The sequence below is a fragment of the Oncorhynchus keta genome, chromosome 18 (assembly GCF_023373465.1).
Source record: "Oncorhynchus keta strain PuntledgeMale-10-30-2019 chromosome 18, Oket_V2, whole genome shotgun sequence".
Taxonomy (NCBI): Eukaryota; Metazoa; Chordata; class Actinopteri; order Salmoniformes; family Salmonidae; genus Oncorhynchus; species Oncorhynchus keta.
This window is the reverse complement of record NC_068438.1, coordinates 16,014,207-16,034,817: the sequence shown is the minus strand read 5'-3', so window position 1 is coordinate 16,034,817 and position 20,611 is coordinate 16,014,207. Positions and strand designations below refer to the sequence as shown.

Here is a 20,611-nt window from a genome sequence, read left to right as displayed (position 1 = left end):
CATTATTGGGCACAGACAACAGCACAAAGGGCAAGAAGGGAGAGACAATAATACATCACTCAAAGCAGCCACAACTGTCAGTAAGAGAGTCCATGATTGAGTCTTTGAATGACGAGATTGAGATAAAACTGTCCAGTTTGAGTGTTTGTTGCAGTTCGTTCCAGTCGCTAGCTGCAGCGAACTGAAAAGACCTTTAACAGAATGTGACTGGCAGAACCGGTGTTGTATGTGGAGGATGAGGGCTGCAGTAGATATCTCAGATCGGGGGAGTGAGTCCTAAGAGGGTTTTATAAATAAGCATCAACCAGTGGGTCTTGCGACGGGTATACAGAGATGACCAGTTTACAGGAGTATAGAGCGCAGTGATGTGTCCTTTAAGGAACATTGGTGGCAAATCTGATGGTTTGGCACCAACGGTAAAGAACATTTAGCCACTCGAGAGCATCCTTACCTGCTGATCGATAAATTATGTCTCCGTAATCTAGCATGGGAAGGACGGTAATCTGAATCAGGGTTAGTTTGGCAGCTGGGGTGAAAGAAGAGCGATTACAATAGAGGAAACCAAGTCTAGATTTAACATTAGCCTGCAGCTTTGATATTTGCTGAGAGAAGGACAGTGTACCATCTAGCCATACTGCCAAGTACTTGTATGAGGTGACTATCTCAAGCTCTAAACCCTCAGAGGTAGTAATAACACCTGTGGGAAGAGGGACATTCTTCTTACCAAACCACATGACCTTTGTTTTGGAGGTGTTCAGAATAAGGTTACTGGTAAATAAAGCTTGTTGGACACTAAGAAAGCTTTTTTGTAGAACATTTAACACAAAATCCAGGAAGGGGCCAGCTGAGTATAAGACTTTATCATCTGCATATAAATGGATGAGAGAGCTTCCTACTGCTTGAGCTATGTTGTTGATGCAAATTGAGAAGAGCATGGGGCCTAGGATCGAGCCTTGGGACACTCCCTTGGTGACAGGCCATAGCTGAGACAGCAGATTTTCTGACTTTATACACTGCACTCTTTGAGAGAGGTAGTTAGCAAACCAGGCCAAAGACCCCTCAGAGACAGCAATACTCCTTAGCCGGCCAACAAGAATGGAATGGTCTACCGTATCAAAAACTTTGGCCAAGTCAATAACAATAGAAGCACAACATTGCTTAGAATCAAGAGCAATGGTAAACTCATGGGTACACTCCATATGGCTGGTATTGTCATGCAGTTATGTCCATGGCAATTTAGAATGTTCAATCAACTGCTGTTGGATTACCATGGTAATATAGAATGCTCATTCAAATGATGCATAGTGATGTGGCTTACAATCAAGTTGTCATCTGAACCTAGGTTTATAAAAGCACCCTGACCAGCATTACTGCAATATCCACAACTACAGATATCACAAATATCCGATACTGCATGGAATACTGAAAACTAAGGTATATGCTGAACAGGATGCAGTGCAAAAACAACAATCGAAGGACCTCTGGTCTTGAGCTATGGCCATTGGTGTTTTCTTCACAGGAGGAGTTAATCCAGATGAAAGCTTCCCTCATTGAGGAGATGCAGGTAGCTTAGTGGTTAGCGCGTTGGGTCTGTAACTGAAAGGTTGCTGGCAAGCTGACAAGGTAAAGATCTATCGTTCTGCCCCTGAACAAGGCAGTTAACCCACTGTTCCTGTCATTGTAAATAAGAATTTGTTCTGAACTGACTTGCCTAGTTAAATAAAGGTTCAAATAAAAAAATGCAAAGCGCTGTGGCTGAAAGCACATGCCACAACCTGGAGTTTCAGGTGAGGGTACAGGACTTGGAGGTGCAAATTACAGAAGCCAGGAACGTTGGTAAAGAACATGAGATGACAGCTCCATTGTGCGCAGGAAAAGGGCCCATTCCTTCACCGAGGAACTTGTCCAATGTGACATGAACTCTGTTGATGAAGAGATAAGTGGAGGTTTCAACCACTGCGACCCAGAGCTGCCTGGGGAGAAGTCTGCTCAGCAGGCTCCAGAAGGTGGTCTGCCAGGCAACGATGTTCGCCCAGGGTGGCATGGTTTCCTTGTGCTTAATGGCTGTAAGTGTGCCCACATGCCAAATTGGACAAGGGGTTCAATGTGGAGACCTGCTTGAAGACGCAGAAAAGGGCTTTTTCATATCTTATGCGACTATTAAACACACTGCCTTCCCTCCCGTCTGAATGATATTATATTTCAAGATGTTCCATAAAGATAAGGTATTTTTTACAACAAACAAAAGCGTATTTAGCCTATTCATGGATAGAATGTTTAAGCCCACGGAGCAACACAGACAACAAAGCTAACATTAACAGCCAGTCAATATAATAAATACATAATCCGTCTCAGTAAGCTTGTAATAAATACTTTATTATAAATATTCCAATAAATAACATTAATAACATATTGTTAAATAAATAAATAAATACATACATTTCATAAATCAAATAAATAAATAAATCCCAGTCCTTAAATATAGGAATAAATATATAAATAGATTGACCAACATGATCTTCATTGACTAGTTTTGCACTAAACCTACTATCATTCAGCTCTAACTGAGCCAAAGGAGTTTAGATAGCTCATGTCCTACTCATCTAGGCATTCACAGTGTAGTGCAGTAAGTATTCAACAGTTAGGATGGCAAAGTAGTTGTTGAGGATGATGTCCGATGATGATGACAATCAGTGTTGCTGATGATTCACTTTTTGATGGTGATGATGATGAAGATTATCAGCACTTGTTATAGTTGATGATGATGAGAAATCGGATGGTTTTGAAGATGAGGGTTTACTTCCTGTGGTCCCCAGCAGAGATGTAGCCCATGGCTCTGCTGATGGTGATGACCCGGAGGTGGAAGCCCTTCAGTAACTTACACAGATGGACCCTCTGGTCCACAGAGTTACCACTAGTCAGCTTAGCGTCTGCAACCTGCAGGGCAAAAGGAAACAAAGCTTAACTTGATAAAAATGCAAACTTAACGTCCATAGTTGTATGCGTGCCAATAACATTTGTTCTGTTTCAAACACAGAGAAACACATTTTTTTGTATACAGTTTTGTAATTGTCTGTATGAGTTTGTTGTCATTAGAAAACTGAGTCAAAAGGAACATTCAGGGAAGGAAGAGATGTTTTATGACAACAACAAAAAAAGAAATAGAAAAATCTAATCTTACATGTGAGGAAGGATCCCCTTGTGTGGATGGACAATTATTGAGTAGGTTCTTGGTGTCCTGGACAGTGGAACTGAGGTCGGCCTGTTTGTAAGCCTGTAGTGAGGCAGCATAATGTCCTAGGTCTGCTCGGATGTTCCTCAGACACGCACTCTGTCCGAAGAAAATATAAAGATGGACAGAGATCAGACAATCAGACATATAGGAGGCAGTTGAAATGGGTGAGCTAAGAATGGGTGAATTATGTGAAATGCCATCACTATAAAATCTACAGACTGTCTAAAGATCTAACTATTTATTTTTAAAACTGTGGATTTATATACAATGATGCAATATTGTAAGAACACAATAGTTACCTCACTGAATGTGGTGTTCCGTTGACCAGAGCATCTTGTGTTCTGAGGAAATACAGCAAAATAATGCATCAATCGACTGAATTCACTATTCTGTAAATCCTAATTATCACTTTCAATTAATACATAAAAGTCCGAGAAAGTATCATTTAAAAAAAGAATGTTGATATGAATTTAGCAAATGACTGTGACTTACCCTGTCGGTGTTGGGTTCGCAGGCTAGGACTGTCTGGGTCTTACTGTTCACCTCCACGCGCTGCTCCGAGCAGTTTAAACCCCTAAACAGGTTTTCCTATCAAGGGAAAATGATTCAATTAGTAAGTGGATACATTAATCACAAACTGTGTGAATAAACTGTAAGCATATCAACGATACAGACGGATTGACTGACTGAATGAACAATACATTAGATATGAATTAAACGTTCAAATGCATTCGTTATAATTGTCACTCACGTTGTCCAGGAGCTTTCTAACATTCTTGACGAGCTCTCTGGAGAGGTCAGCGCACTGCCCGCATTTCTCAGTGTCCAAACTCCGCGGCGTGAGCACTGGGGTTCCCATGGAGACTTGGCCGAACAAAGCGAGCAGCAGCACACAGCTGGTAAAGTCTGTGTGGAGGGAGGACACAATCAGTCAGTCAGCACCAACCAATGCATCACCCCAATAATCCTCTAAACAGATCAATAATAAAAACACCCCTGAAAATGTAATTCTTTAACTCCATAAATGAAAACGGAAGACTATGTCAAGTTTGAGGCATATAATTTCAGAGGGTTAGTTGATAAAAAAATGATGAACAAATAAAATGAATACTCACATAAATAAAAGTTTGGCAGCATGATTCTGAGATCTTTGATTCAAGTGTGGCGTAAACTGATAGGTGTTGTCATCTTTGCTTCATCTGATCATTATATAGAGCCGTGCAGCGCTCCTTGAGGGAATTCCCTGGACAGATTTAAACACTGAATTACATACAACAAAACAACAAGAGACACCGAAATGAAAGCGACGCGTCAGTCGTGTGTAATTTCCGGAGTGGTCTCTGTTTGCATCTCGGCCAATGAGTGACTCCTTCAAGTGAAACTGGAATTAACAGCTAGGGGCTCGTTTCGATTTGCACGAGTAGGCTCAAGAGGAAGCCAATGCCTTAAAGTGAATGAATAATACAATACCGATATATATTTGTTTTACATTACAGTTAAAGTAATGCAGTTCAACTCTATAACTGAGTCACATTCTCTTGTGGGCAGCATATCACTGCGTAACCCAACTCTATCCAGAAACTTTACAGCACCCACCGATTGCAAAAAAACTACGCGAGACAGGCATTCTGATGTCAATGTTTTACATTTGCTGCGTATTTGAATTGTAATTGTCAAAACTAGACAGATGAATAATGTTAGAAAGCATTTTCTAAATGATTGTGCTATAGGCCTAGAGATATTGTGGGTGGGTAGTAGCCTTTAGTCTACTTTGACATGAGCCTCTTCTCTAGAAGGCTGATTGTCTTAAACTACATTCATAGTTGTTTTTATTTCATGCTTTCAATTATACATTATAAACATACATTTCGTAAGAACGAAAAACAATGTAAATAGGGAATAGGTTTAATTTCCCAACTTTTGATTGAGTTCTAAACTACAGGGGTCGGAATAAAGAGGTTGTTTCATCAATTCGGTGACTTTTGAGAAGTAACTTGTTAAAAAAAAAATATGTTAGATTTCACCTAATTTGTATATTCTGTCATAAAGAGCACATGTTCAACTTAAACATATATATATATTTTAAAGAATAAAGCAAATGCCTATTAAGTGTCAGATAAAGTAACATGGTTGACCATAATAGGGTTGATGATTTAATCTTAAATCAATCAGAAATCTCTCTGTGACAGTGGCAGTTGGGAGGGGGGGTCGATTCCCAATGTTGACCAGTACTAAAATGTATGCAGGAGTATGCTAAACGATGACTAAAATGTAATAGGATTGCCCATGACCCCTGCACACCTCCACAATTTGAACCCTGGCATTTGAATTTGTTTACCATTGGCCTGTTTAGTTAAGAAAGTACACCTCTTCCCGTAAAGGCTGACTCTCAGGGCCTGTAGAGAAAGAGAGGCCATGGTGAGTCAATCTGCAGGGGAGAGTTTCACAGAAGTGGATGATGCTTGTGGTTGTGACCATTGATATGAAATCAGACCTTTCAAAACCACAATCACAGTAAAGCACAGAGCTATCTTAGGCCTAAGGTTAACAATCATCTACTCTTTAAAATAAGGTGGTTTTGTATGACTGTTCATCGAAAAATGTAATAATAGAAAAACTGATTCATACTTCATACTCTTGTTGCCTCTGAATAATATATAATAATATAAATATCAGCTGAGTGATCAGGTTTTCTCTTCCCAGATGGCAGTGATGTCGGTATGGTTATTCATTTATAAATTATGTCCAAAATCCTACAATGCACTTGTCAGTATTAGTATTACATAATTATGAAATAGTCATAAATGCACTGTTAATGTACTTTGTTTTGCCAGTTTGCACTTAGTATTTAGTAGTAATATCTCAATCTCTGTCCACTTTTCTTAACAGACTGCACACCAAACCACAATATATGAAACAAAGTTTATTTTTTATTTTACATATCTGTACATAAACATTTCTTCCCTCAAATAAAAATTCTCAATACAATAGGATGTAAATGATATTAACACATTTATTCATTTAAAATGACTCGTGTCAGAAAATCAACATTCACAAAATGTTGAGGACCGATCAGAGTGAATGTATTACCAAAAGATACAACTCCACTACAAGGCAGGCGTGTTTCCTTTACACTCTTTTAGCACCTTCAAATAAACATTTCTCAGTTGAAAACTACCAATTGTGCAGAATAAAAAGAGGTTGACTTTGAAATACTTAAAAATTACCTTTCAACTTAAAATAGTCTGAAGTTAGTCTTCATAGTTTTATACAATGTTTCTTTTTTTCTCTTTTAACTGACTTTCTACTAATTTCTCACTATTATTTTTTTTTCTCCACCATTTTGTATCGACAGTTATAATTTAGTGGCAAATGTAAAAAGTTAAAAATAAACAATAGCGAAGCAAGGCCGATCACTGCACAGGAAGCCGGGACAGTATCCATGACAACACACAATCAGTTTCCTCTTCTCCCAGGAAGCAGGAAATTCTCTGTCTTTAGCGCTGGGACAACCACAGAAGCAAATGAAAGGCTGGACTTCCTCTGGCTGCTGCCACCATGGGAGAGGGGCAGACAGAGGGGGAGCAGAGAGAGACATGGGGCAGGGCACAGGGACCAAGATGGGGCACGAGTGAAGTAAAGGGATGGGGTAGGGTCGAGGTGTCTCATTTGGATGGGGTCTTCTCAGCCATGTGTTTCTGCTGGCTCTCAGCATGCCTGAGTAAAAACAATATGATGATTAGATAAACGACTTTATTAGCTGCAGCAAATATATCACACTGTGGTTAACGTCTCTCTCAAAGACAGAGTTCCCCTAATAATTATCTGGCCTGTTTGAGGTCCTTGTTCTTGCAGCTGTGTGTGTGCGTGTGTTTGTGTGTACTTCTGTATGAAAATCATGCAAATGTATAACCTTTGCTAAACATCAGTCCCAAAGACAGAGTTCCCCCAATCATTCGTGGCCTGTTTGCGGTCATAGCCCTGGAGGCTGTGTGTGTGTCTCTCTGTGTGTCTCTGTGTGTGTGTTAGATAGCATCACCACCTGGTCAGGTCCTCTATGTCCACCAGCATGGCATCCTGCTCCATGTGCAGTTCATCCCTGATCAGCAGCAGCTGCACCAGCTCCTCATTCAGACCTGGAGAAGACAAACATCAGAACAACATCAGAAAAACATTAGAGCAACAACACACCATTAGAACACTAACATACACCCGGCGCTGGATTCAATCCATATCGCAGAAGTATCGCGGAAGATCTCTGTTAAAAGGTCATTTCCGATTGAGCCGACATTTGCAGCGGTTACAGTGAATGCAGTCTCCGCCAACGCGGGAATATTGCTTTTATATATCATTTCAATCGAGCTATAACATGGATCTTCCACGATACAGATTGAATCCAGTCCCAAGTCATACGATACACATATTTCGATTGGAACATTTATTTTTAAACCATGCCACTAAAATACAAGATCCTATAGCAACATTTTTTTGTGGGGGATTTTTGGGCCTTCTTGGTAAAATGAGGTATTGTACGTCTTTCACCAGTATCATCACACATGCATCCAACTTACATTGTCTGAAATGACTGATACAGTCCATAACTAACAATGTGTGTATGTGTGTGAGTGTGAGTGTGCCTGTGGTCTTGTTCTTCTATCCTCGTGGGGACCTGAAATCCCTAAAAGTCCTCATAAGGATTGTAAAACAAGGAAAATTCTCACTCTTGGGGAAATTTCCCACATCCCCACAAGGACAAAGGTTATTTTAAGCTTAGGGGCCAATGGTTAGGGTTAGGTTTAGGTTTAGGTTTAGGTTTAGGTTTAGGCTTAGGTTCAGGGTTAGGGTTAGGGGTTAGACAAAAATATGATTTTAAAATGGAAATACATTTTAGGTCCCCACAAGAATAGAAAAACATGTGTGTGCGTGTGTGTGTGCATGTGTGGTACTCACTCTCTATCTGGGAGTGCAGGTCGTTGACTATAACCTGTAGTTGTCCCAGGGTCATGTCTCTCAGGTCTGTAGGCTTCAGGCTCCTCTTCATCAGGCACTCACTGATGTGGGGCATGTGGGGCAGCTAGAGAGAAACGCACACAACACCAGTTAGAAATACACACACATTTTCAGAAACATACAGCACATCGGAAATGTACAAGTACCAAATATGTACACTCATTGATTTGGAGTCTTGGGCACTACAGAACCCAACAACACTGCAGTATATGTGGGTGTGAGTGTGTGTAAGCCTATGTGTGTTTGTGTGTGCAAGATGGTACAGATGCTTGAGGAAAGGTGCCATTTCAGTTTAATCTGCATCTCATAAATATATCCAGCTGCTGAAAGCAGCCCCATGCTACAGGAGCTGCCCAGCTCGAGCACTAGACTGTAATATGATGCAAAGCCCAATCTCTCCAGCAGGGGTCAGCCTAGTGACTTGACTGTCACAGCAATATACAGCACAGCAATGGTCCCTGAACTGACCCTAGTCATAGAGAGCTACAGGAAACAACTCTGTCTCCTTCCTTCTGGCCATATCTGCGTGAAGTAGGGGTGCTGAAGGTGTTGTAGCACCCCCTAAAAAATCTGAATATACACTACCAGTCAAAAGTTTTAGAGCACCTACTCATTCAAGGGGTTTTCTTTATTTTTACTGTTTTCTACATTGTATAATAATAGTGAAGACATCAAAACTATTACATAATACATATGGAATCATGTAGTAACCAAAAAAGTGTTTAACAAATCAAAATATATTTGATATTTGATATTCTTCAAATAGCCACCCTCTGCCTTGATGACAGCTTTGCACACTCCTGGCATTCCCTCAACCAGCTTCATGAGGTAGTCACCTGGAATGCATTTAAATTAACAGGTGTGCCTTGTTAAAAGTTAATTTGTGGAATGTCTTTCCTTCTTAATGCATTTGAGCCAATCAGTTGTGTTGTGAAAAGGTAGGGAAGGTAATACAGAAGATAGCCCTATTTGGTAAAAGACCAAAATACCATATTATGGCAAGAACAGTTCAAATAAGCAAAGAAAAACAACAGTCCATCATTACTTTAAGACACGAAGGTCAGTCAATACGGAACATTTTAAGAACTTTGAATGTTTCTTCAAGGGCAGTCGCAAAAACCCTCAAGTGCTATGATGGCTCTCATGAAAAAAAAAACAAGATCCAGAGTTACCTCTGCTGCAGAGGATACGTTTATTAGAGTTACCAGCATCAGAAATTGCAGCCCAAATGAATGCTTTATAGAATTTAAGTGACAGACACATCTCCACATCAACTGTTCAGAGGAGACTTTGTGAATCAGGCCTTCGTGGTCAAATTGCTGCAAAGTGGTTAGAGTGTTGGACTAGTAACCGAAAGTAACCGAAAGTTTGCAAGATCGAATCCCCGAGCTGACAAGGTAAAAATCTGTCATTCTGCCACTGAACAAGGCAGTTAACCCACTGTTCCTAGGCTGTCATTGAAAATAAAAATGCGTTCTTAACTAGCTTGCCTAGTTAAATAAAGGTAAAAAAAAACACCACTAAAGGACACCAAGAAGAAGAAGAGACTCGCTTGGTTCAAAACACACGAGCAATGGACATTAGACTTTTGGAAATTTGTCCTTTGGTTTGGAGTCAAATTAGAGATTTTTGATTCTAACAGCCGTGTCTTTGTGAGACATGGTGTGGGTGAACGGATGATCTCTGCATGTGTATTTCCCATCGTAAAGCATGGAGGAGGAGGTGTTGTGGTGTGGCGGTGCTTTGCTGGTGACACTGTCTGTCATTTATTTAGAATTCAAGGCACACTTAACCAGCATGGTTACGACAGCATTCTGCAGCGATACGCCATCCCATCTGGTTTGCACTATCATTTGTTTTTCAACAGGACAATGAGCCAACACACATCCAGGCTGTGTAAGGGTTGTTTGACCAAGAAGGAGAGTGATGGAGTGCTGCATCAGATGACCTGGCCTCCACAATCCCCCGATCTCAACCAAATTGAGATGTGTGCCAAGAGTGTTCATCTGCTTAACACTTTTTTGGTTACGACATGATTCCATATGTGTCATTTCATAGTGTTGATGTCTTCACTACTGTTCTACAATGTAGAAAATAGTAAAAATAAAGAAAAACCCTTGAATGAGTAGGTGTTCTAAAACTTTGGACCGGTAGTGTATATATTTTTTAAAGAAAAAAATAGTTCACTGGGCCTTTATTAGTTCTGTATTAGTGGAATGACATAGCTGTCTGTAGGGCGGGCAAAGCATTTTTTTCAGCATCCCCCAGCCCAAAATCCGTAGCACCCCCACCCCCAAACGACTTCCCGCGGCTATGCTCCTGGCAGTAAGCAACACACTATACGCTCTCTCTTTGTCTTCCCTGAATTCTTTGACAGTTTGTTCTTGTCAAATCAACACACAGCCTTTCACTGCTGTCGTTTGTATTTCCCTCAAGAGTTTCAGTTTCTCTTCCTCTCATCCACCTCTTTATCTCTCCCCTTCTATCTCATTCTGTATGTCACTCACCACACCTTGTTGGGTTCAATAGGGGCAGGTTTGACATTAACCCTAGAGAGTAACCAAGGTGAATCATGAAGCATTATGTTCTTTCTCAGGCTCACTGGGTATGAGAATTTCCCTTGATCCCTTGTTCAATCTACTTCTATCATCTGTGTGCATCTCCTTTCTCTCTCTCTCTCTCTCTCTCTCTCTCTCTCTCTCTCTCTCTCTCTCTCTCTCTCTCTCTCTCTCTCTCTCTCTCTCTCTCTCTCTCTCTCTCTCTCTCTCTCTCTCTCTCTCTCTCTCTCTCCTTAGCTTAGGAGAGACAGAGAACGTGTCTAAGGGTGAGAACATGTGCTCCTTCCATGTGCTCCTTCCATGATCGCTGAGCTGGTTCTTCTTGTCAGAGTTTCTCACTCCTCTTTCACTTTCACATTGGCACCCATGCAACTGCGCCAGGGGCCATGTTTCCCCTCTGCCACGTGCCACTGTTTCAGTTCAGAGAGGGAGCACGGAAGTCAGTGACATGCAGAGAGAGGCGGGGGTGTGAGAAAAGAGAGAGAGAGATGCAGGGGGAGAGCTGGCCACCGCGAGTGGTAGTGTTTTGGTCACGATATGTGTTTGGGCTCATTGTGTTTGTCTGAGGCGGAGTTTCCTCCCTCAGTGATATTACTGGCTTGTGAGGTTAGTGGTAATACGAATAAGGATACCACCAACAACAATACTCAAGTATTTCATCATATCAGTATTCTCTTAGCATGACATGAATGGGGAAAAACTAAAATAATGTAATTCTCTTGGTGGGAGGGTTGTGTAAATTCTTGTGTAAATTCTTTGGAAGGCCACATGGCTTTAGTGAATTAAAGCGTGGTATCTGCTGTAAAAAAAAATTGCCTCACACACATTCCCCTCATTTCTCCTGTCATTAGTGACTTACGCAAGAGCCCCTGGCACTCAACCCCGCGGCCTCTGGTTTAACAAACTGGCCAGGTGCCAGCCTGCACTCTGACTATGTATTTTGTGGTAGGGCTGAAATCAACTGGTAAAGTTTCACATTCTTGTACATTTCTATAACAAATGTACTGAGAACTTGTACCCAGGAATGAGCAGATAGGTGTGTCTGCCCACAGCATGGCGCTGCCCCTGTGCTCAGTACAGCAATCAGAGTCAATCACCACCTTCCAGGGACACCTGAAACCCCACCTCTTTAAGGAATACCTAGGATAGGATAAGTAATCCTTCTCACCCCCCCCCCTTTAAGATTTAGATGCACTATTGTAAAGTGACTGTTCTACTGGATGTCATAAGGTGAATGCACCAATTTGTAAGTCGCTCTGGATAAGAGCGTCTGCTAAATGACTTAAATGTAAATGTAAAGCAGTGTGTTAGCTTAGCAACATGGCCTCATCTGCCCGTGTGCTCAGTACAGCAGTGTGTTAGCTTAGCAACATGGCCTCATCTGCCCCTGTGTTCAGTACGCCAGAGTGTTAGCTTAGCAACATGGCCTCATCTGCCCCTGTGTTCAGTACACCAGTGTGTTAGCTTGGCAACATGGCCTCATCTGCCCCTGTGTTCAGTACACCAGTGTGTTAGCTTAGCAACATGGCCTCATCTGCCCCTGTGTTCAGTACACCAGTGTGTTAGCTTAGCAACATGGCCTAATCTGCCCCTGTGTTCAGTACACCAGAGTGTTAGCTTAGCAACATGGCCTCATCTGCCCCTGTGTTCAGTACACCAGTGTGTTAGCTTAGCAACATGGCCTCATCTGCCCCTGTGTTCAGTACACCAGTGTGTTAGCTTAGCAACATGGCCTCATCTGCCCCTGTGTTCAGTACACCAGTGTGTTAGCTTAGCAACATGGCCTCATCTGCCCCTGTGTTCAGTACACCAGTGTGTTAGCTTAGCAACATGGCCTCATCTGCCCCTGTGTTCAGTACACCAGTGTGTTAGCTTAGCAACATGGCCTCATCGGCCCCTGTGTTCAGTACACCAGTGTGTTAGCTTAGCAACATGGCCTCATCTGCCCTTGTGTTCAGTACACCAGTGTGTTAGCTTAGCAACATGGCCTCATCTGCCCCCGTGTTTAGTACACCAGTGTGTTTGCTTAGTGACAGGGCCTCATCGGCCCCTGTGTTCAGTACACCAGTGTGTTAGCTTAGTGACAGGGCCTCATCTGCCCCTGTGTTCAGTACACCAGTGTGTTAGCTTAGCAACATGGCCTCATCTGCCCCTGTGTTCAGTACACCAGTGTGTTAGTTTAGTGACAGGGCCTAATCTGCCCCCGTGTTCAGTACACCAGTGTGTAAGCTTAGTGACAGGGCCTCATCTGCCCCTGTGTTCAGTACACCAGTGTGTTAGCTTAGTGACAGGGCCTCATCTGCCCCTGTGTTCAGTACACCAGTGTGTTAGCTTAGCAACATGGCCTCATCTGCCCCTGTGTTCAGTACACCAGTGTGTTAGCTTAGCAACATGGCCTAATCTGCCCCTGTGTTCAGTACACCAGTGTGTTAGCTTAGCAACATGGCCTCATCTGCCCCTGTGTTCAGTACAGCAGAGTGTTAGCTTAGCAACATGGCCTCATCTGCCCCTGTGTTCAGTACACCAGTGTGTTAGCTTAGCAACATGGCCTCATCGGCCCCTGTGTTCAGTACACCAGTGTGTTAGCTTAGTGACAGGGCCTCATCTGCCCCTGTGTTCAGTACACCAGTGTGTTAGTTTAGTGACAGGGCCTCATCTGCCCTTGTGTTCAGTACACCAGTGTGTTAGCTTAGCAACGTGGCCTAATCTGCCCCTGTGTTCAGTACACCAGTGTGTTAGCTTAGCAACATGGCCTCATCTGCCCCTGTGTTCAGTACACCAGTGTGTTAGCTTAGCAACATGGCCTCATCTGCCCCTGTGTTCAGTACACCAGTGTGTTAGCTTAGCAACATGGCCTCATCTGCCCCCGTGTTCAGTACACCAGTGTGTTAGCTTAGTGACAGGGCCTCATCTGCCCCTGTGTTCAGTACACCAGTGTGTTAGCTTAGCAACATGGCCTCATCTGCCCCTGTGTTCAGTACACCAGTGTGTTAGCTTAGCAACATGGCCTCATCGGCCCCTGTGTTCAGTACACCAGTGTGTTAGTTTAGTGACAGGGCCTCATCTGCCCCTGTGTTCAGTACACCAGTGTGTTAGTTTAGTGACAGGGCCTCATCTGCCCCTGTGTTCAGTACACCAGTGTGTTAGTTTAGTGACAGGGCCTCATCTGCCCCTGTGTTCAGTACACCAGTGTGTTAGTTTAGTGACAGGGCCTCATCTGCCCCTGTGTTCAGTACACCAGTGTGTTAGTTTAGTGACAGGGCCTCATCTGCCCCTGTGTTCAGTACACCAGTGTGTAAGCTGAGTGAGAGGGCCTCAGATATGACACTCATCTCTTCTGACTGCTGGGCACGACTACATCCCCAAACACGTTACCCAGTCCATTCTGGGATATTAATAATAGATTGCACCAACCTAAGCACCCCCTCTTTACTGAATAAGTAACGTATTCTGCCCAGGTGGAGATATTGGTGTGTGTGTGTGTGTATCTGGGTGTGTGTGTGTGTGTATCTGTGTGTGTGTGGGGGACTTTGTGTGTGTGTGTGCTTGGGGGGGGGCATTGATGTCGCCAACGGGCAGAGAAGGAGGGGGGTGGTGTCTACTAGGTGACATCATCACAATGTTAAAGAAGACCCGTGTGGATGGTTTGCTCTGAAAAGACTTGGGTTCAGAAACGCTGACTAGAAGCTGAGGTTCCAGGCCCGTTGCCTATAGCGACGGTACTGACCAGGTCTGCCACAGGGGACTTCTTGCGGTTCTGCTTTTCCACCTCCACCTGCATCTTGGCCATGGGTTTGGCCATCGCCAGGGCTAGCTTAGCCTCGGCCTGCAACTTCTTCTGTCTGCTCAGAAAGTCCATGTCCTCCAGAGACTCACTGTCTTCCTCCGTAGTGTCCCGGTCAGAGTAGGACGAACTCTGCTTTGACTGGGGGACAGGGACGTGGAGAGAGTGGAGACAGAAGAATGGGAAATAAGGAAACGTTAGTGCTTTATTCCCGTTGGGTCTTCGTTCTTCTTGTGTTGTCATTGATAGGTCATTCACTGAACACAGAGGTCAGTCAGACAGGGAAACAGCTCAGAGCTATAACAGCTGGTTATAAATACTGGGATTATCTCCCTCACTCCCTCTCCCTCTCTCTATTAGCTGTGTCTGTCAGACAGCCTGTGGCCACTCATCCATGTCCTTCAGAGAGCGTGTTCATATTCAACCCTCATTTGCTGCCGGTGTATTGGTTAACGGGCCAGAAAACGTGAGCATGGCCATTCACTCTCCCCCACACGCTTAACCCAGGGCTATCGCTCTGATTCATACCGAATCTGTCCCTGTCGTTGTCCCTCGCTCGCATTCTGTCACAGTCTTACTGAGTGTGCTATCTTGAGTACACGAGTCACACAGTAGATCTCTCTAAGAATTTATATTTCTCTCTCATTCTACCTTTCCCTCTCTCTCATGCTCTGTTATTCTTCCACACAAGTCCTACTGAGAGCTATCTTTCTGACTCATATAGCAAACTCTGTGTGTGAATCCCCAACAGTGAGAGAAACACATTCACACAGAAATATGAACGTGTGTGTGGTAGTCTGTACCATGGGGGACAGCGGTGTGTCCAGACTGGTCTCTGTCTTGCTGTCGTCTGCATCGCTGTCCTTGTCGCTGCCGCTGTCGTTGACAAAACAGATCTGCAGGTTCATCCCACTCTGCAGCCTGGAGAGAGGAGAGAGGAGAGAGAGGAGGGAGGAGACAGGAGAGAGAGGAGAGGAGAGAGAGGAGGAGATGAGGGAGGAGAGAGAGGAGAGAGGAGGAAGGAGAGAGGAGAGAGAGGAGGGAGGAGAGAGGAGAGAGGAGGAAGGAGAGAGGAGAGAGAGGAGGGAGGAGAGAGGAGAAAGGAAAGAGGAGAGAGGAGGAAAGAGGAGGGAGAGAGAGAGGGAGGGAGAGGGGGAGGAAGAGAGAGAGAGGAGAGAGGAGGAAAGAGGAGGGAGAGAGAGAGAGAGGAGAGAGGAGGAGGGAGAGAGGAGAGAGGAGAGAGGAGAGAGGAGAGAGGAGAGAGGAAAGAGGAGGGAGAGAGAGGGGGAGGGAGAGGGGGAGGGAGAGGGGGAGGAAGAGAGAGAGGAGAGAGGAGAGAGGAGAGGAAAAAGGAGGGAGAGAGAGGGAGAGAGAGGGGGAGGGAGAGGGGGAGGAAGAGAGAGAGAGAGAGAGAGAGAGAGAGAGAGAGAGGAGAGAGGAGAGAGAGGAGGAGAGAGGAGGGAGAGAGAGGGGGAGGGAGAGGGGGAGGAAGAGAGGAGAGAGGAGAGAGAGGAGGAAAGAGGATGCAGAGAGAGGGGGAGGGAGAGGGGGAGGAAGAGAGGAGAGAGAGGAGGAAAGAGGAGGGAGAGAGAGGGGGAGGAAGAGAGAGAGAGGAGAGAGAGGAGGAAAGAGGGGGAGAGAGAGGGGGAGGAAGAGAGAGAGAGGGGAGAGGAGAGAGAGAAAAAAGAGGAGAAAGAGAGATGGGGGAGAGGATGCATCATTACTCTGGGCTAAGGAATGTTCTATGGACCTAGGAAAGTTCGCTCACCAGTAATTGCTTGTAGGGTTTTATTGACCCAGATAACATGCACCTCGGCACCGCTGGTGAGAAAGAAACTCAATAACAGTCCCATCTAGTTTTCCACTCAGGCCAAACCCTCCTCCAACTCTCCACCGAGGTCTCAGTGTGTCTGTGATAGGACTGTAATAGCGACTAGCCTTCCATAGCATTATTAAATTCCTCCCTCTCCTGCTCTAACTTGGGATCGATCCATCCAGGGTGAAGGTTCCATCCAAACAGCTAGACTCCGACGGCTCTCTAGACCTCAGAAGACCTGAGTCCTGTAAGATCCGGATCAAACCCTTTTTGATCATTAATCGGCTTATTTGAAGCAGTAGTTACAAACACATGTAGAGAAAACCTGATTGATTACACAGCCTGGACCCAATCAGTCCAGATTTAGTCAGACCAGAGTAATTGATTGGTAGTTTCAGAGGAAGGAGCATCAAAACGATCCTTCGAACTAGTTCATGGAAGTACCTGACTTATCCAGCAGTATAACCAGTGAGTTCACCCCATAAAAGTTTCTTTGGTGAGATCTAATTTTCATGTAGCATAGTTTCAGATTCATTAACGTTGTGAGTGCCTTTGTGTGTATGACTGTATGAATGTATGTATCCTGGAATACTGGTTCCAGTAAGGTTGAGGTTGTGTGTAGGAGGTCATTTTGGGAAGTGAGATCCACAGTGCCGGGATGCAGAGAAAGAGAGAGGAAATGTCCCTTACTCTCAACAATCAACAGAGGTATCAGAGGGAGAGAGCAGGAGTCTGTCTGTGTTGGGGAGACGGCCCTACAGAGTTCCAGGAGATGGACACTTTTACAGGCATTAAGAAAAGGTCAAATCTGACTCTGTTAGAGTAATGTCCAGTAACCTGCAATTTCACTCTAGTGACAGTGCCCACACACATAAAGAGAGTGATGTCATTGTTTCTCAAGAACAGGGACTGGGACTGAGGGTGAAACTGATCTGTGTGTGTGTGTGTGTGTGTGTGTGTGTGTGTGTGTGTGTGTGTGTGTGTGTGTGTGTGTGTGTGTGTGTGTGTGTGTGTGTGTGTGTGTGTGTGTGTGTGTGGGGCTGTGATGGTCATGGAATTTTGGATGAAGGTAATTGGCCAGCCAAATGAGGCGGTTACCATAATAACTGTTTGAATGTCCCAAAAACTGTTCTATGCATAATTTTCTCTTCTCCTCCTCTCCTGACTGCAAGTGCTGTTATAGAAATAGAACAAATAGAACGGGCATCCCCATTCAAGTCAATGACAGCATAATGGATTCTTTTAAACCTTTATTTAACTAGGCAAGTCAGTTAAGATCAAATTCCTATTTACAATGACGGCCTACCCCAGCCAAACCTGGACAATGCCGGGCCAATTATGTGCTGCTCTATGGGACTCCCAATCACAGCCGGATGTGATATGGCCTGGATTCAAACCAGGGACTGTAGTGACATCTCTTGCACTGAGATGCAGTGCCTTAGACCGCTGCGCTACTCGGGACTACGCCACTAGTGGCCATTGCGAGTGTACCCATAGGAGCAAAGCAGGAAGTAAAATATGTGCTAAAATATGTGCTGTGATTTGTTGATTCAACTCAACTGACATTACAAAATATACATTCCATTACATGAGCCACATCAGCTAACATAATTTGAATGAACATTCTACATTACCGTGGAAATGATTGCATCACAATACCAGGCAGCCATTGCGAGTGTACCCATGAGTTTACCAGTCAAGGTGAGAGCTTCCAAGCCTGTTCTATTCATTCTAATTCTATGTCTGCTGCTGCTGCATTGTGGGGGCATTGACTAGTCAACCGGAGACTCATGTTCTTGTTTCAGCAAGGAGTAAGAAAGTTTCATCACATTGTTAAGAGTCCATGTTACGGCTGAAACGTATTCAAACGCCCGGCCGCCCCATCTTCAGTCAGCTGTGTGTTGTTGGCATTGTGGGATTGATGTACAGCTGATGATACATGTCTCTTACCGTGAGGACAGACTGGGCTTGCCACTCTTGCTGCAGCTGGTATAGATACCCGGCCCATCGTCAAAGAAACTACCCAGGGCCAGCTTCTGCCGGATGGACTCCCTCTCATTCTTTTGGGCCTGGAGGGGAGAGGCAGAGGGTTAAGGAGGCCAATAACATAACTGAAGACTTCCCCATTTGTTTAGCAGTAACCTTGTGGTGAGGAGGGGAACTGACAAAGACTGTAAAACACGTGGAGAGCTCGAGACACCAGTAATATTATAATATTCACCACTAGGTGGTGCAGATGTATGAGAGAAAGTCCAACACATTTTCACTGGTCACTCTCTCCACTCATGCAGTCAAACACACACGTTCCTAAACCAGTGAGCGTCCCTGTCTAATAGCACTATAAGCATTCCTGCCTCCTGGGCCTGTTTTCCAGTAGGAATTCCCACTTCTGACCCAGTCAGCCTTGGCAGCACTTAACACACTCACACCCGGAGGAACACTCATATGTGCTAATGGCACCACAGGTGGCTGGTGAGGGGAGGACGGCCCATATGGCTTGAATGGAGTGAATAGATTGGTGTCAAACACATGGAAACCTTGTGAATGTCACCGTGCACACGCCTGAGAAGAAGTGTGTAGAGACAGGCTTTCTCTCACACTCCCTGGGCTGGGTTATCAGCCACAGTAACCAGGCCTATCAGTAGACAGACAACACAGTGTGAGAGTTTAGACTGTTCAAGGCCGCTACAGGACTTTTGACTGTTGTTGTTACAGGTGGTGCTGGGAAGTCAAATGGTCCAGAGTCAGATACAGCGCAGTATGTTTTGGTGCCGGGGGGGTTGGGAGTCCTCCAGGACGAGGAGTGTTTGGGGGGAAATATTGACCCTCTCTAAAGGCCCAGACGGAGGAAGAAAAACCCTTTCAGTGCTCACACACATACACATACACATACACATACACATACACATACACAAAGAGCAGGCCTTTCAGAAAACAGGAGAGGGGAGAGGCGAGAGGTTTAGAGAAAGAGAGAGGAAAGTCTTTAGAGAGCTTTGGAGGAGAGGGGGAAGGAGGTGAGGGGAATAAGAGCAAAGGAGAAGATGGCAGAAGCCTTGAGTGTTATCCCTCTCTTTAACTCTGTCCTCAACCTCTTTCAATTTCTCCTTACTTCTATCTCTCTTCCACTAACTCACTCCTTCTCTTCCTTTATCTCTCAGCCCTTCCCACACCTCCCTCCTATCGCAACATTACCATAATCCCTCTCCACACCAGAGAGCCCAGGAGACACAGCTACTGTTGGCACTGCCAGGACACACTGGCACCCACAAGAGGGGGCTTGGCACAGAAGGGTGTTTGTGTGCGTGTGTGTGTGTGTGTGTGTGTGTGTGTGTGTGTGTGTGTGTGTGTGTGTGTGTGTGTGTGTGTGTGTGTGTGTGTGTGTGTGTGTGTGTGTGTGTCTGTGACTGAGTGAGAGAAGAGAGTGTTATGAGGGGTACAGGGTGAGGCAAGATGATGACATTTAACAGCATCACTTTACCACTCCTCAGACACACACACACACACACACACACACACACACACACACACACACACACACACACACACACACACACACACACACACACACACACACACACACACACACACACACACACACACACACACACACACACACACACACCCCTTCTAACTCCTTGTACACTACACCGTGTCATGTTATAACACTGAGAGTCTGCAGTACCCTATCTGCCCAGCAGGTGTCAGTGCTGAGTAGCGGCGCTCCTGAGTTTTTGTTGTTGTAATTACCATAATAACAGACAAGGACACTTGTGTCACAACAGAGAGGGAGGGATTAGTGACAGTAGCCATTGTTATGTTAGCCTCATGGGTGGTGGGGGTACTTATGTTAGGTGGTAGGTAGGTGGTCTTTGTATTGGAATGTCAGGTTGGAATGTTTGGGGTGAAGTGGCAGTATGTGTGTGGTTTAGTGGGTGTGTGACTGTGTTATGTTCGGATAGGGTTAGCCTGCATTCCTACATTCATCACCATTCTTATTAGGTGTATTATTGTAAACAGACCCAAATTGCTTCTAAAACGCCCCTAAAGGCTTCTGCATACTAAGTTTGGTTGGCTCCTAGCAGAACTCGTCTCGTCAAAGTGAACATCTGTGCCTCACATAAAAGACCTTAGTTTGAAAAATGATAAAAAAGAGGCAATAGTACTGTTTGTCCCTCTTGAGACGTGGTAGCCAGTATATACACTTCCTC

General features: G+C 44.5%; 2 protein-coding genes across 6 annotated transcripts in view; both read right to left on the bottom strand.

The window, feature by feature from the left end:
- Positions 1-2,355: 2,355 nt before the first annotated feature.
- On the bottom strand, positions 2,356-4,524 carry LOC118396950 (uncharacterized). Its single transcript, XM_035791334.1, has 6 exons — positions 4,351-4,524; positions 3,987-4,141; positions 3,728-3,823; positions 3,535-3,576; positions 3,182-3,331; positions 2,356-2,937 (listed from the first exon to the last, which is right to left on the bottom strand). Exons 1-6 carry the CDS (start codon positions 4,370-4,372, stop codon positions 2,797-2,799), a joined length of 606 nt encoding a protein of 201 aa, XP_035647227.1. The 5' UTR covers positions 4,373-4,524; the 3' UTR covers positions 2,356-2,796.
- Positions 4,525-6,145: 1,621 nt separating this feature from the next.
- The window catches only part of LOC118397346 (schwannomin-interacting protein 1), a 396,234-nt gene continuing 381,768 nt past the window's right edge, over positions 6,146-20,611 (bottom strand). For all 5 annotated transcript variants that reach the window (XM_052467485.1, XM_052467487.1, XM_052467486.1 and 2 more), the window contains 6 exons: positions 18,354-18,472; positions 15,391-15,508; positions 14,531-14,728; positions 8,186-8,309; positions 7,278-7,371; positions 6,146-6,952 (listed from right to left, as the gene is read on the bottom strand). In XM_052467485.1, the coding sequence (XP_052323445.1) occupies positions 6,901-6,952; positions 7,278-7,371; positions 8,186-8,309; positions 14,531-14,728; positions 15,391-15,508; positions 18,354-18,472 (705 nt within the window). In that variant the 3' untranslated portion in view covers positions 6,146-6,900. The remainder of the gene's footprint in view (positions 6,953-7,277; positions 7,372-8,185; positions 8,310-14,530; positions 14,729-15,390; positions 15,509-18,353; positions 18,473-20,611) is intronic.

What these genes read in the sequence shown, in the direction of transcription:
- LOC118396950 (XM_035791334.1), bottom strand. Translation starts at nt 4,372, where the DNA reads ATGCTGCCAAACTTTTATTTAT. An exon ending in GCTGCCAAACTTTTATTTAT is followed by an intron (nt 4,142 to 4,350) that starts GTGAGTATTCAT and finishes CCCTCCACACAG; the next exon opens with ACTTTACCAGCTGTGTGCTG. An exon ending in GGAACACCACATTCAGTGAG is followed by an intron (nt 3,332 to 3,534) that starts GTAACTATTGTG and finishes TTCTTCGGACAG; the next exon opens with AGTGCGTGTCTGAGGAACAT.